Below are 12,842 nucleotides of genomic sequence, written 5' to 3'. Positions count from 1 at the left end.
ACTACACCCATGGGTACTCTTATTATTTTCCCTATTTCACAAGAGAAGCAAACAGAGGGAAAAGAAGTGCACTAACACTTGCCCAAGATCACACTGTTAGCTAGTAAGTCTGACTCCGCTCTCAACCACAACGGGCCACTGCCACTATAAAATGTCCCATTATTCTTAACGACTTGTCATTATAACATTCTTCAGTTAAAAGACTTTCTCACATTCTATGACGGGGGTCAATAAAATCTTTCTGTAAAGGTACAGATGTCAAATGTCTGGGGCTTCATGGATCATAACGGTCTGTCACAGCTACTACTTTTATATAAACTGTAAGAAAATGAATGAGCGTGGCTGTGTTCCAACAGAATTTTATTTTGGGATGCTGACCTTTGAATGTCATATAATTTTCACATGTCACAAAATATTTTTGATTTTTTTCAACCATTGAAAACATAAAGGCCACTCTTAGCTCATGAGCCATACAAAAACAGAGGGCCAGATTTGGCCCACGGGTCAAAATTCACCAACCCCTCTTCTATAACTATATTCTTTCTTGTTACATGAAAAAGACTTTACAATAATTGTATACCATGATGGCAAAGGGTGCAATTGGACGGGCACTCACATGACTGCTCCTAGGAATGGACAATGGTATGGCCTTTCTAGAAAGCAATTTGGCAATTTGTGCTAAGAGCATTTTTTTTAAAAAGTCACGTTCTTTGATCCAGTAACTCACCTCCTGGGTATCTGTCCTGAAGACACAGACGCACGCAGAGAGGTCAGTGCATAAAATGACTAATCTCCCTGACCATTCACGGGCAGTCCTGTCAAACGCAAAAACGCATGAGTGGTTTGGGGAGGATACAGGCAAAAGGGGACATCAAGGGAGTGCAGGTCCCAGGGCTACAAGGCAAAACACAGTATAACCACAGGAAGGACATTTTGATGAGCACCCTTTCCTCATGAAACAGGTCCTATCTGGTTCTTTGCCAGGAAAAGCAAACTTAGAGGTGCGATTGTGTTGTCCTCCTGAACGGGGACAGAGTCATGACAGCAGAAGCCCTGGGCTTTCTGCTCTCCTGTGTGTATTGCAGATATCGTGCCAATCCTGACGTCCACAGTGATCGAGTGTCACCGAGCAGGCCTGAAGAACTCTGCTTTCAGCTTCGCAGCCATGTTGATGAGGCCCGAGTACCGCAACAAAATAGATGCCAAATACAAAAAGAAGATCGAGGCCATGGTCAGGTAGGCAGTGACAGCTGATTCTGCTACCTCATCACATTTCACAAATGTAGTTTTCAGACTCTGGCTGCTAATGTGCAGGCTCAGGCAGAGAATGGACTGGGGGTGGCGATTAGGATTGTATTCAGCTAGCAGCAGCAGAAAACCCAACAATGGCTTGAAAAAGTCAGTATTTGACTTCTAAACACAGTGTCATGGCTCAGGGCTGCTGTGTCCTGATGCAAGGACAGAGACCTCTGTCTTCCAGCTTTGTCATCCTGAGCCCAGAGGGTTCCTCCTCGTTGAGAGTCAGGGGGTGCCCAGAGCACATACATCTACCCTGACCGTTCAGTGCCACTGTGGCCCGGGCACTAGCTCGGAAGACAAGCTAGTCATTCTCTCCCCACAGAAGACTCCTCTACAGCTATGAGGTCTCATATGGTAACTGCTAGCCACGTGTGGCTATTTAAATTTAAATTAATTAAAATTTTAAAAAATGTAAACCTTAGTTCCTCCCACTATCCATATTTCAAGTGCTCAGAAGCTTCACGTGGCTCCTGGTTACCGTACTGAAGAGCGCAGAACTGGAACATTGCCATTGTCACAGAAGTCCTGTTGCACAGCCCTGAATAGCCTTTACCGCTTCAGTCCACAAAAGGGGGACAGGGGAAGAAGCAAGCTTACCCCATCAGCGGCATCGGTGGCACAGGAAGAGAAGATCCAGCAAGACCCACCCATGTTTCCACCATTTACCGTGCTGTGAACTCCAGCCCCCAAATGTGGCCTGGATAGTGCTCCGGTTTAACCACTCAGTCCCTCTCCTTCCTCCCTGAGCTGGGGTGCAGGTTGATGTGAGCTTCTCTCTAGTCTCAGATCCTGACTGTGAAGAAGTAGGCATGTTCCACATGATTCTCTCTCACAGGAGACCTGATACATCCGAGACAGAAGAGGCCACAACCCCGTGTCCATTCTGCGAATTTCTTCTCCCAGAGTGTGAACTCCTCTGTCCTGGATGTAAAAATAACATCCCATATTGCATTGTAACAGTAAGTTCTTTATATCTTCTATTTATAGTTCATTTGAATACTTGATGTGTAAAAAGCACACTTGGCGATCAGATGGTCCTGGGCTTAAATCCTTTTTCTGCTGCTTTATTGGCTATATAACCTTCTGCAATTTGCTTTACCTTGCTGGGTCCAAACATAACAATGCCTGACTATTGAGATAAACCGCAGGTTGATGACAGAACATGTGTGAAGCCTTAGTGTACTACCTGGCATACTGAATAAGTGGTGGTTTTTATTATTAATCTTAAGACCTAGTAGAAAAATTTTTTAAAAATTTTATTTTATTTGAAAGAGAGTACGGCATGAGTTGGGGGGAGCAGGGGCAGGAGCAGAAGGAGAGGGACAAGCAGACTCAATGCCGAGCATGAAGCCCAACACAGGGTTCACAGGGCTCGATCCCACGACCCTGAGATCATGACCTGAGCCAAAATCAAGAGTCAGACACTCAACTGACTGAGCCATCCACGTGCCCCCATTAGAAAATTTTAGATACCAGATTATTCATTAATCACTAGGCTAACATAAACTTTATTTTAAAGGGAAATAAATTTAGGTAATGATGTCACAAAATTGAAGACTATTCTTTATACATGAATGTGATAAATGAAATCTGGCTTCAGTCTGTTTGATGCCATCTCTTTCTAGTCAGTTGCTCACCTAATTTAGAGGTCTTGGCTTTTAATTTTAATACATTTATTATAATTGAATAATGGCAGGAATTTTTTAAATGATGAATTTTACTCTTAAATGTACTGTTTCCAGGGTCGACACATGTTGAAGGATGATTGGACTGTGTGTCCACATTGCGACTTCCCTGCTCTGTACTCAGAATTTAAGATGTAAGTGTGCATTTGTTTCATTCAGTCACACAGATTTACCCAAAAATAGGCCTTTCATTCAACCCCTCTTTTGAGATCTCCTTATTCAGGACCCAAACCTTCTTGACCTTTGAGACCATTATCCTTAAAGAGGATCTTGCATGAGACTGAATATTCCTAATTCTTAAATTGCGTGATGAATATGTACTAAGGAGGTGTAGACAGGAATCGTTTTTCACGTTAGAATAACCCAAAGCTAAAGGAATAGTATATATTTAATCTACTCTGCCTTTCCCTCCCCAAACAGCATGTTAAACACTGAAAGCACATGTCCTATGTGTTCAGAAAGATTAAACTTTGCTCAACTGAAAAAAATCTCGGACTGTACCCAGTACCTGCGAACAGAGGTGGAGCAGTGAGTGGCCTGTGCAGGTAAGTCCCAGACCATCTACTCTCCTTCCCAGGGCCCAAGGGGCCACAGAGTAGACAGCGTTTTACACTTTGCATTGGCAGTGGCCCCTTTTTGTGCATCATGTAACTCGGTCAGATTTGAAGAATCTGACAACAAACCGTCGATGTCCTTTAAAAATGCTAGTCGTACTGTCTCCACGGTGACAAAGGCCTTTTGGCCAAGCAGCATCAAGGATTCCAACTATAATGTATTTTATCAAATCACAAGGGCTTCTTTTTAATCAGTCCATTAAAACTAGAGCCAGCTAGGAACAGTGGAGTTTTTTAAAGTTCAGAATATATTATAAAACTTTTGGCATCCACAGATTTGAGAAATCCCTTTTTCTTTCCAAGTCTCATTCATGTCACGTGGAAGCTGCACACACCCCTTCCATTTGCATTCCACTGGCAAGAATTTTCCCATGGCCACACATACTGCAAAGGGAGGCAGGGAGCTTAGTCCCTGCCACGGCATCTCCCCTCACCTGGTTAAAACGCCACTCTAGGTTTTCTCACCACCTGCCTCAGTCAGGAGCCGCTCCGTTCAAGCCGCTGGTCTGGGGGGAAGCCCGGTCATTATCTGTGACTCATCTCACCCTCACCCCTGTCACCCAGTCCATGGGCAAGTCCTCTCAGTCTGCCTGCAGTGTATCGAGTTCCTTCATAAACCGTCCGGGAGCTTTTTATCGCATGTGCAAAAACAAAGAGCGTCAGCCGCCGCCTCTGCTCACTGTGGGGCAGCCCCCCTAGCCTCTTTGCCGGTCCTTGCTGGTCCACATTGCTTTCCATAGCACCTGCACGCTCTTACATTCCCACCAGCAGCATATGAAGGCTCGGGTTTCCCCACATCCTCATCAACACTTGTCTTTTTGTTTATAATCATTCTAGTAGGTGTGAAGTGGTATCTCATTTGTGGTTTTGATTTCCCATTTTCCTAATGACAAAGGATATGGAACATCTTTTCACATGCTTGTTGGTCATTGTGTATCTTCTTTGGAGAACTGTCTATCCAAGTCCTTTAACCCATTTTTTAACTGGGTAATTTGTCTTTTTATAGTTATAAGAATTCTTAACAGACCCTAGACACCAGTGTTTTATCAGATACATGACTTGCAAATATCTTCTCTCATCCTGTGGAATGATTTTTTACTTTCTTGATAGTATCCTTTGACGTAAATATTTTTATTTTAATGAAGTCCAGTTTATCTTTTTTTCCCTGTTTTTTCCCCCCTTTGGTTACTTGTGCTTTTGGAGTCCCATCTTAAAGAGTTTTATAGTTGTTGCTCTTACATTTACATCTTTGATCCATTTAATTTTTGTGTATGGTGTGAGTTTAGGGATCCAACTTTCCTTCTTTTGCCATGTACATGTCCCAGTACCTTTTGCTGAAGACTGTTCTTTCCCCATTGTTACTGGGTTGTCTTTTTGTTACTGAGTTGTAAAACTTCTATTTGTATTTTCTAGATACAGGTCTGTCAGATATATTTTGCAAATATTTTCTCTTTCTGTGGCTTCCCAATTCTTCTCCTTAATGGTATCTTTTGATGAGATTTTGATGGAATTTATAATTTATACATTTTTAAGTTTTATGGTTATTGTATCCTGTCTAAAAAAATATTTGCCTACTAACAACTCCCAAGCATATTCTAATATGTTTTCTTTTAGAAGCTCTAGATCTGCGATCCATTTTGAAATTATTTTTGTTTACATTGTGAGACGAGGACTAACATTCTCCCCTGCCCCAACTGGATATCCAGTCTTCCGATACCATTTGTTGAAAAGTATTTTCTTTCCTCACTGAATTGCTTGGGTGCTTTTGTTGAAAACCAATGAGGTTTTAAATACTGATCTATTTCTGGACTCTCTTCTTTTCCATTGATGTATTTGTCCCCTATTTCAATACTACACTGTCTTGGTTACTGTGGCTTTCTAGTATATCTAAAAGTCAGGTACTGTGGATCCTCCAATGTTGTCATTTTTTTCCAAGATTGTTTTGACTACTCTTAATCCTTTCCATCTCCCTATAAAATTTCAGAATCAGCTTGTCAAATTCTATTTTTAAAGCTTGCTCAAATTATGATTGGGATTCGTTTCGTTTTCCTGTTGCTGTATAACATTATCATAAATTTAGCATCTTAAAATAATATACATTAACGATGTCAATTTTTTTATTGATAGTTGACATCAGTTGTTTTTGGTGTATAACATAATGGTTATATATACAGAAATGATTACCACAGTGAGTTAACATCCACACCACACAGAGGTACAAATTTTTGTTAATGAGAACTTTTAAATCTCTTAGTAACTTCCAAATATATAATATGGTTAACTATAGTTAACATGCGGTACCTTATATCCCCCAGACTTATGACCTTGTACCTTTTGAGCACCTTCATCCATTCCACCCACTCCCCACCCCAGGCCTCTGGCAACAAATTGTTCTCTGTATCCATGAATTCCATTTTTTTCATACACATAAGTCAGACTATACAGTATTTTGTCTTTCTCTAATCTCACTTACCATAGTGCCCCCCCCTCAGGGTCCATCCATGTTGTTGCAAATGGCAGTATTTCCTTCTTTTTTTATGGCTGAATAATATTCCTGTGTTTATGTGCATGCATGCATACACACGTGCCATTTTCTTTATCCAGTGTAGATGGACACTTACGGTTGTTTCCTAATCTTGGCTATTGTAAATAATGCCAAAATGAACATAGGGGTATCTTTTCAAGATAGTGATTTTGTTTTTCAGATAAATACCCAACAGTGGAACAGCTGGACCACATGGTAATTCTATTTTTAATTTTTTGAGGAACCTCTATACTGTTTTTCACTGTTGCTGCACCAGTTTGCATCCCTAGCAGTGCCCAAGGCACCTCCACATCCTTCCCAACACTTGTGATTTCTTGTCATTTTGGTAATAGCCATTTGAACAGGTGTGAGGTGATACATCATTGTGGTTTTGATTTACATTTCCCTGATAACCTGTGATGTTTAGCAGCACCCTTTCATGTACCTGTTGACCATCTGTGTATCTTGTTTGGAAAAATTTCTATTCAGATCCTATGCCCATTTTTAAGTGGCTTTTTTTCTACTGAACTGTATGAGTTCTTTATATTAACCCTTTATCAGATCTATGATTTGCAAATATTTTCTCCCAATCCATGTGCTGCCCTTTCATTTTGTTGGTGGTTTCTTTTGTTATGCAGAAGTTTTTTGTAGTTAAGATAGTCTCACTTGTTTACATCTGCTTTGCTGCCTTGCCGCCTTTGCTTTTGGTGTCAAATATGTCAAGGAGCTTATTACCCCCTATATTTTCTTCTAGTAGTTTTATGCTTTCAGGTCTTCTGTTCAAGTTTTTAATACATTTTGAGTTGATTTTTGTGTATGGTGTGAGCTAGTGGTCCAGTTTTCCCAACACCACTTATTACAGAGACTCTCCTTTCTCCATTATATATTCCTGACTCCTCTGTCACAAATTAATTGACCATATATACATAGGTTTATTTCTGAGCTCTCTATTCTGTTCCACTGATCTTCACATCTACTGTCTACTATGTGACTGTTTTTACGCCAATACCATACTGTTTTGATTACTATAGCTGTGTAATATAGTTTCAGGAAATGTGCCTCCAGTTGTGTTCTTCTTTCTCAAGATTGCTTTAGCTAATCAGGATCTTTTGTGGTTCCATACAAACATTAAGATTGTTTATTCTATTTTTGTGAAAAAATATCATTGGAAACTGATAGAAACTGCACTGAATCTGTAGATTGTTTTGGGTAGTATGGACACTTTAACAGTTTTGATTCTTCCAATCTGTGACCACAGAATATCTATTTGTCTTTAATTTCTTTCACCAATGTCTTACAGTTTTCAGTGTACAGGTCTTTCACCTCCTTGGTTATATTTACACATAAGTATTTCATTCTTTTTTTAAGCAGTTTTAAGTGGGATTGTTTTCTTAATCTCTGATAGTTCATTATTAGTGTATAGAAGTGCAAGAGATTTTTATATATTGATTTTGTATCCTGAAACTTCACTGAACTCATTTATTAGGCTTTAACAGTTTTTTAGTGGTCTTTAGGGTTTTCTATATATACCATGTCATCTGCAAATAGTGACACTTCTTCCTTTCCAATTTGTATGCCTTTTCTTTCTTTTTCTTGCGTAACTGCTCTGGCTAGGACTTCAAGTACTATGTTTAATTAAAAGTGGCAAGAGTAGGGGTCCTTATCTTCTTTCTGATCTTAGAAGAAATGCTTTTAAGCTTTTAACCACTGAGAAGGATGATAGCTATGGGCTTCTATATGGCCTTTATTATGCTGAGGTATGTTCCCTCTATACCCACTTTGGTGAAGCTTTTTAACATCAGTGGATGTTGAATACTGTTAAAATGCTTTTTCTGTATCTACTAACTGATCATATGATTTTTATTCTTCATTTTCTTAATGTGGTATATCACACTGATTGGTTTGTAGATGCTAAACTATCCTTGCATCCCTGGAATAAATCCCAGTTGATCGTGGTGTATGATCCTTTTAACATATTTTTGAATCCAGTTTGCTAATAGATTGCTTAGGATTTTTGCATCAATGTTCATCAGGAATATTGGCCTATTACTTTCTTTATTGTGGTATCCTTGTCTGGTTTTGGTAGCCAACTAATGCTGGCACATAAAATGAGTTTGGAAGGGTTCCCTCCTCTTCTATTTTTTGGAAGAGTTTGAGAAGGATTGGTTTGAATGCTTTAAATGTTGGTAAAATTCACCAGTGAAGCCATCTTGTCTTAGACTTTTGTTTGCTGGGAGGTTTTTTGATTACTTCAGCCTCCTTTCTAGTAATTGGTCTGCTCAGATTTTCTGTTTCTTCATGATTCAGTCTTGTAAGGTTATATGTTTCTAGGAATATTCCATTTCTTTTCTAAGTTGTTTCATTTGTCGGTGTGTAGTAGTTCATAGTAGTCTTTTATGATCTTTTGTATTTGTGTAATCCATTTAATATCTCCTCTTTCATTTCTGAGTCCTTTTCTCTTGGTGAGTCTAGCAAAAGGTTTATCTATTTTCTTTAACCAGCTCTTTTTTATTGCTGTTTTTTATTGTCTTTTTAGTCTCTTTCCTTTATTTCTGCTCTTTGTTATTTTCTTCCTTCTATTAACTTTAGCTTAGCTTGTTCTTTCTGGTTCCTTGAGGTATAAAGTTAGTTATGTTTACCTTGAGATCCTTCTTGTTTCTTGATGTAGGCATTAATTGCTATGAGCTTCCCTCTTAAAACTGCTTTTGTTGGGCGCCTGGGTGGCTCAGTTGGTTAAGCAACTGCCTTCGGCTCAGGTCATGATCCTGGAGTCCCGGGATTGAGTCCCACATCGGGCTCCCTGCTCAGTGGGAGGTCTCCTTCTCCCTCTGACCCTCCCCCTCTCAAGCTCTCTCTCAGATAAATAAATAAAATCTTAAAAAAAAAAAAACTGCTTTCACCGCATCCCTTAAGTTTTGGTATATTGTCTTTCCATTTGTCTCAATATTGTCTTTCCATTTTCATTTGTCTCAAGATATTTTTTCTTTTGATTTCTTCTCTGACCCACTGGTTGTTCCATACCATGTTGTTGAATCTCCACATATTTTTGAATTTTCCAGTTTTCTTCTTATGACTTCTAGTTCCATACCACTGTGGTTAGAAAAGATGTTCAGTCTTCCTAAATTTGACTTGTTTTCATAGCCTAACCTATGATCTGTCCTCGAGAATGTTTCATGTGTGCTTAAGTCTGTATATACTGCTTTTGGATGAAATGCACTGTAAATGTCTGTTAAGTGCGGTGTTTCCTTATATTGATTTCCTGTCTGGATGATTTATCCACTGTCTGTCCCCTACTCTTACTATATTGTTATTTTTTAGACCTTAATTTTTGCTTTATATCTTTAGATGTTTCTATGTTGGGTGCATACTTACAAATGTTATATCCATTTTTGTGTTGACCTTTTTTCATTGTATAATGACCTTTTGTCTATTACAGTCTGTTTTAAAATCTTTTTTGTCTGGTATAAGTAAAGTTATTCCAGCCTTCTCTTGATTTCCATTAGCCTGGAATATCCTTCCCATTCCTTTATTTTCAGTCTGTGTCCTTAAAACTGAGTCTCTTGTCAGCATCAGGATAGATGGATATTGTTTTTTAATCCCTTCAGCCACTCTTGATCAAAGGATTTAGCAATTTGCATTTAAAGTAATTATTGACAGATATGGACTTACAAAATAGCCAGAAAACAATAAAAATGGCAGTAAGTCCATTGTTCCTTTCTTCTTTTTGATTTAACGACTTTCTATAGGGGTATGCTTAGATCCCTTTTATTTTTCGTGTATCTACTGTAGATTTTTGTTTTGTGGTTACCATGAGGATTATATTCAACCTATTTTAAGTTGATAAGTTCTGAGGCTCTACATTTTTACTCCCCATTGTTTTTGCTGTCATAGTTTGTATCTCTGCATCTTGGGTGTCCATTACTGTCATGATGCTTATTTTTATTACTTTTGTAAGTGATTAACCCACCACCATTACAACAAGATTATTCTGAACTTATATATTAACCTTTAAGCATTCAGATTTATACTTTCATATGTTTTCCTCTTATTAACCAGCACTTCCAGCTTAAAGAAGCACCTTTAACATTTCCTAAGGCTGGTCTAGCGCTGATGAACTCCTCAGGTCTTCCTTGTCTGGAAAACTGTCTTTCAATTCCGAAGGACAACACTGCCAGGTAGAATATTCTTGGTTAGCATTTCTTTTCTTTCACAGCAGTTTATGTCATGCCACTGTCTTCTCGTCTGCAAAGGTTTCTACTGAAAAAGTTGCTGATGGTCTTACAGGGGTTCCCTTGTATGTAACAAGTTGCTTCTCTCCTTTCGCTTTTGGCAATTTAATTATAATGTGTCTTGGTGTGGGTCTCTTTGGGTTCATCTTGCTTGGAACTCTGAGTTTCCTGGATCTGGATGTCTGTTTCCTTCCCCAAGTTAGGGAAATTTTCAGACTCACTCCTCTCTTTTAGGACCCTTATAATGTGAATATTGGTTGATGTTATCCCATAAATCCCTTAAACTGTAATCACTTCTTTTCATGCTTTTATCTTTTTGCTGTGCTGATTAGCTGAGTTCCATGGACCTGTCTTCAGTTTCATTGATCCTTTCTGTTCATTTATTCTGCTATTGAGCCTTTTTATTGTATTATCCAGTTCAGTGGTTGTATTCTTCAAGTCTGTGATTTGTTTAGTACTTTCTTCACTTTGTTAATGAATTGTTTTTATGACCATTACTGTAAACTCTTTATCATGTAAATCACTTACCTCCATTTCATTACGGTCTTTTTCTGAGGTTTTACCTGTTTGTTTGGAACATATTCCTCTGTTTCCTCATTTTCATTGACTCTGTGTTGGTTTCTACACATTAGCTAAGACAGCCACCTCTCCCAGTCTTGAAGGAGTGGCTGCATGTAGGAAATGAGCCTAACCATTCAACACTACCCTGGTTCTTCCTTCTTAGTTGCTCCCAAGACCTGTCAGTATCCTGAAGGGGGAATCTCAGTCAGCACCTAGATGCAGGCTGATTGGAAGGCGAACCTTCAGGCCACAGTTATTAAATTAAGCAAATAAGCCCCTTTCATAAAGACCAGCCATTTCTGTCTGCAGCCTCTGCATTATGGCCTGGAAGACTAGCTGGTTAAGAATGGTTTCTGTTTGTGACAGTCCAGTTGGGACTTGCAAACGTAAAACCCTGATGGCCACCAGAGTTAGGTGATTAAGGGGTGTCCCCTGGGTGGCAGCAGAAACTGGAGTGCCAGACTTGCGCACAAGCTCCTTTTTGAGAGAGCCACCTGGCACAAGGCAGAGGAAGAACACAAAGATGGTGCCAGCTGGCCCCTAAGTATGTGTTAAATTAGAAGCCTGCCCCTCAAGCCAAAGCTTTTAATAGGCCTTTTTCACATAGACTGGTTGCACTTCAGTCTGCTACCTCTGAGCTGGGCCCTGGGGGATTAGCCACTGTGGGTCCATGTGATCTCATTTTGAACTGTTTTTTAGTTTGCCATATCCTTTTAGTTCTCATGGATACAAGGCCCGTTGCCTTTTAAAGCTAGAGGTTTTGGAGGCCCATCTCTCAGGTGGAAGTCTTAAAAGTCAGGGCATCAGATGGGGGGTCCAAACCCTTCACTCCTCAGGGAGAAGCTAGGAGTTGTTCAATTCCCTCCTGGTTGTGTGTCTCCATTGGGGGGGGGGGGGGGGAGTATATGGCAAAATTTTCTCACCCTCTCCTACCTGTTTTTGATGTGGGTTTTTTCTTTTTCACCTGATATGCAGCAGTTGCTCAGCTAGTTTCTGGATCTCTTTCAGAGGGACTTGTTCCATATGTAGCTGTAGATGCACTGCGTCCATGGGAAGAGGTAGTTCAGGATCTTCCTACATTGCCATCTTGAACCAGAACCTATCTATCTCACAATTTCTGTGGATCAGTAATATAGGCATGGCTTAGCAGAGTCTTCTGTTCAGGATCTCAAAAGGCTCCAAGGTGGTTGGAGCTGCAATCTAATGTGAGACTCTTGTCCAGCCTGTTGGTGAATTCCATTCTTACCACGAGAGTACCGGGGCCCTCAGATCCTAGAAGCAGCCCTCAGTTTTCTAACACATGGCATTCCCTTAAATGTGGAACTGTGCTTCTTCTAGTCCAGCATAAAAGTCTCTTCTAAGCCTGTGAAGTTCAAGGGTTTACATGGAGTTTATATGCAGATTTTCGGGATATTATCCCTATCATTTCAGTAGTTCTGGCAAGCCCAACTCTATTCTCTCTCTGAGCTAGTAAGACTATGACTTCACTGTCCTCATGGACTTACCCTCAGGTGCAAACACATATGAAGATGAATCTTACCCAGTGGACTTCTCTTCTTTCAAGAGTTTACACCTTTCCAATCTCTACCAGCTTTTGGTTGCTCTTCCAATGCCTTTGAATAGTTATATTTTGTCCTGAGTTTGTAACTATTATCTGCAGGAGGATACTCTGCAATTCCACCAAAGGAGGATCTTATGTTTTTAACATAGACTCTCTCCACACTATTCCTGCGTTAAAGTAGAGGCTTAGTCCCATGGTTCCTATATGGAAGTTATGATTATGCTACAATTGTGACTATAAAAAGTCACTATAAATGTCTTATTGTACAATGAATATTAGTTGAGGCTACTGTTCACTGACTCCTTTTAGAGAAGGAACCATTAATGACCATTCAGTTTCAGGAAAATCTTCATAGACTGCTGAGCACTT

General features: G+C 39.7%; 1 protein-coding gene across 1 annotated transcript in view; it reads left to right on the top strand.

Moving 5' to 3' along the window:
- Positions 1–12,842, top strand: part of WDR19 (WD repeat domain 19) — a 98,555-nt gene that overhangs the window by 85,218 nt on the left and 495 nt on the right. The window contains exons 33-36 of the mRNA XM_021701610.1: positions 1,086–1,236; positions 2,135–2,258; positions 3,042–3,118; positions 3,405–3,529. Of these exons, the coding sequence (XP_021557285.1) occupies positions 1,086–1,236; positions 2,135–2,258; positions 3,042–3,118; positions 3,405–3,516 (464 nt within the window). The 3' untranslated portion in view covers positions 3,517–3,529. The remainder of the gene's footprint in view (positions 1–1,085; positions 1,237–2,134; positions 2,259–3,041; positions 3,119–3,404; positions 3,530–12,842) is intronic.

This window comes from Neomonachus schauinslandi, chromosome 2, assembly GCF_002201575.2.
Source record: "Neomonachus schauinslandi chromosome 2, ASM220157v2, whole genome shotgun sequence".
NCBI lineage: Eukaryota > Metazoa > Chordata > Mammalia > Carnivora > Phocidae > Neomonachus > Neomonachus schauinslandi.
Note: the sequence above shows the minus strand (reverse complement) of the source record. Positions and strands in the feature narration are given on the sequence as shown.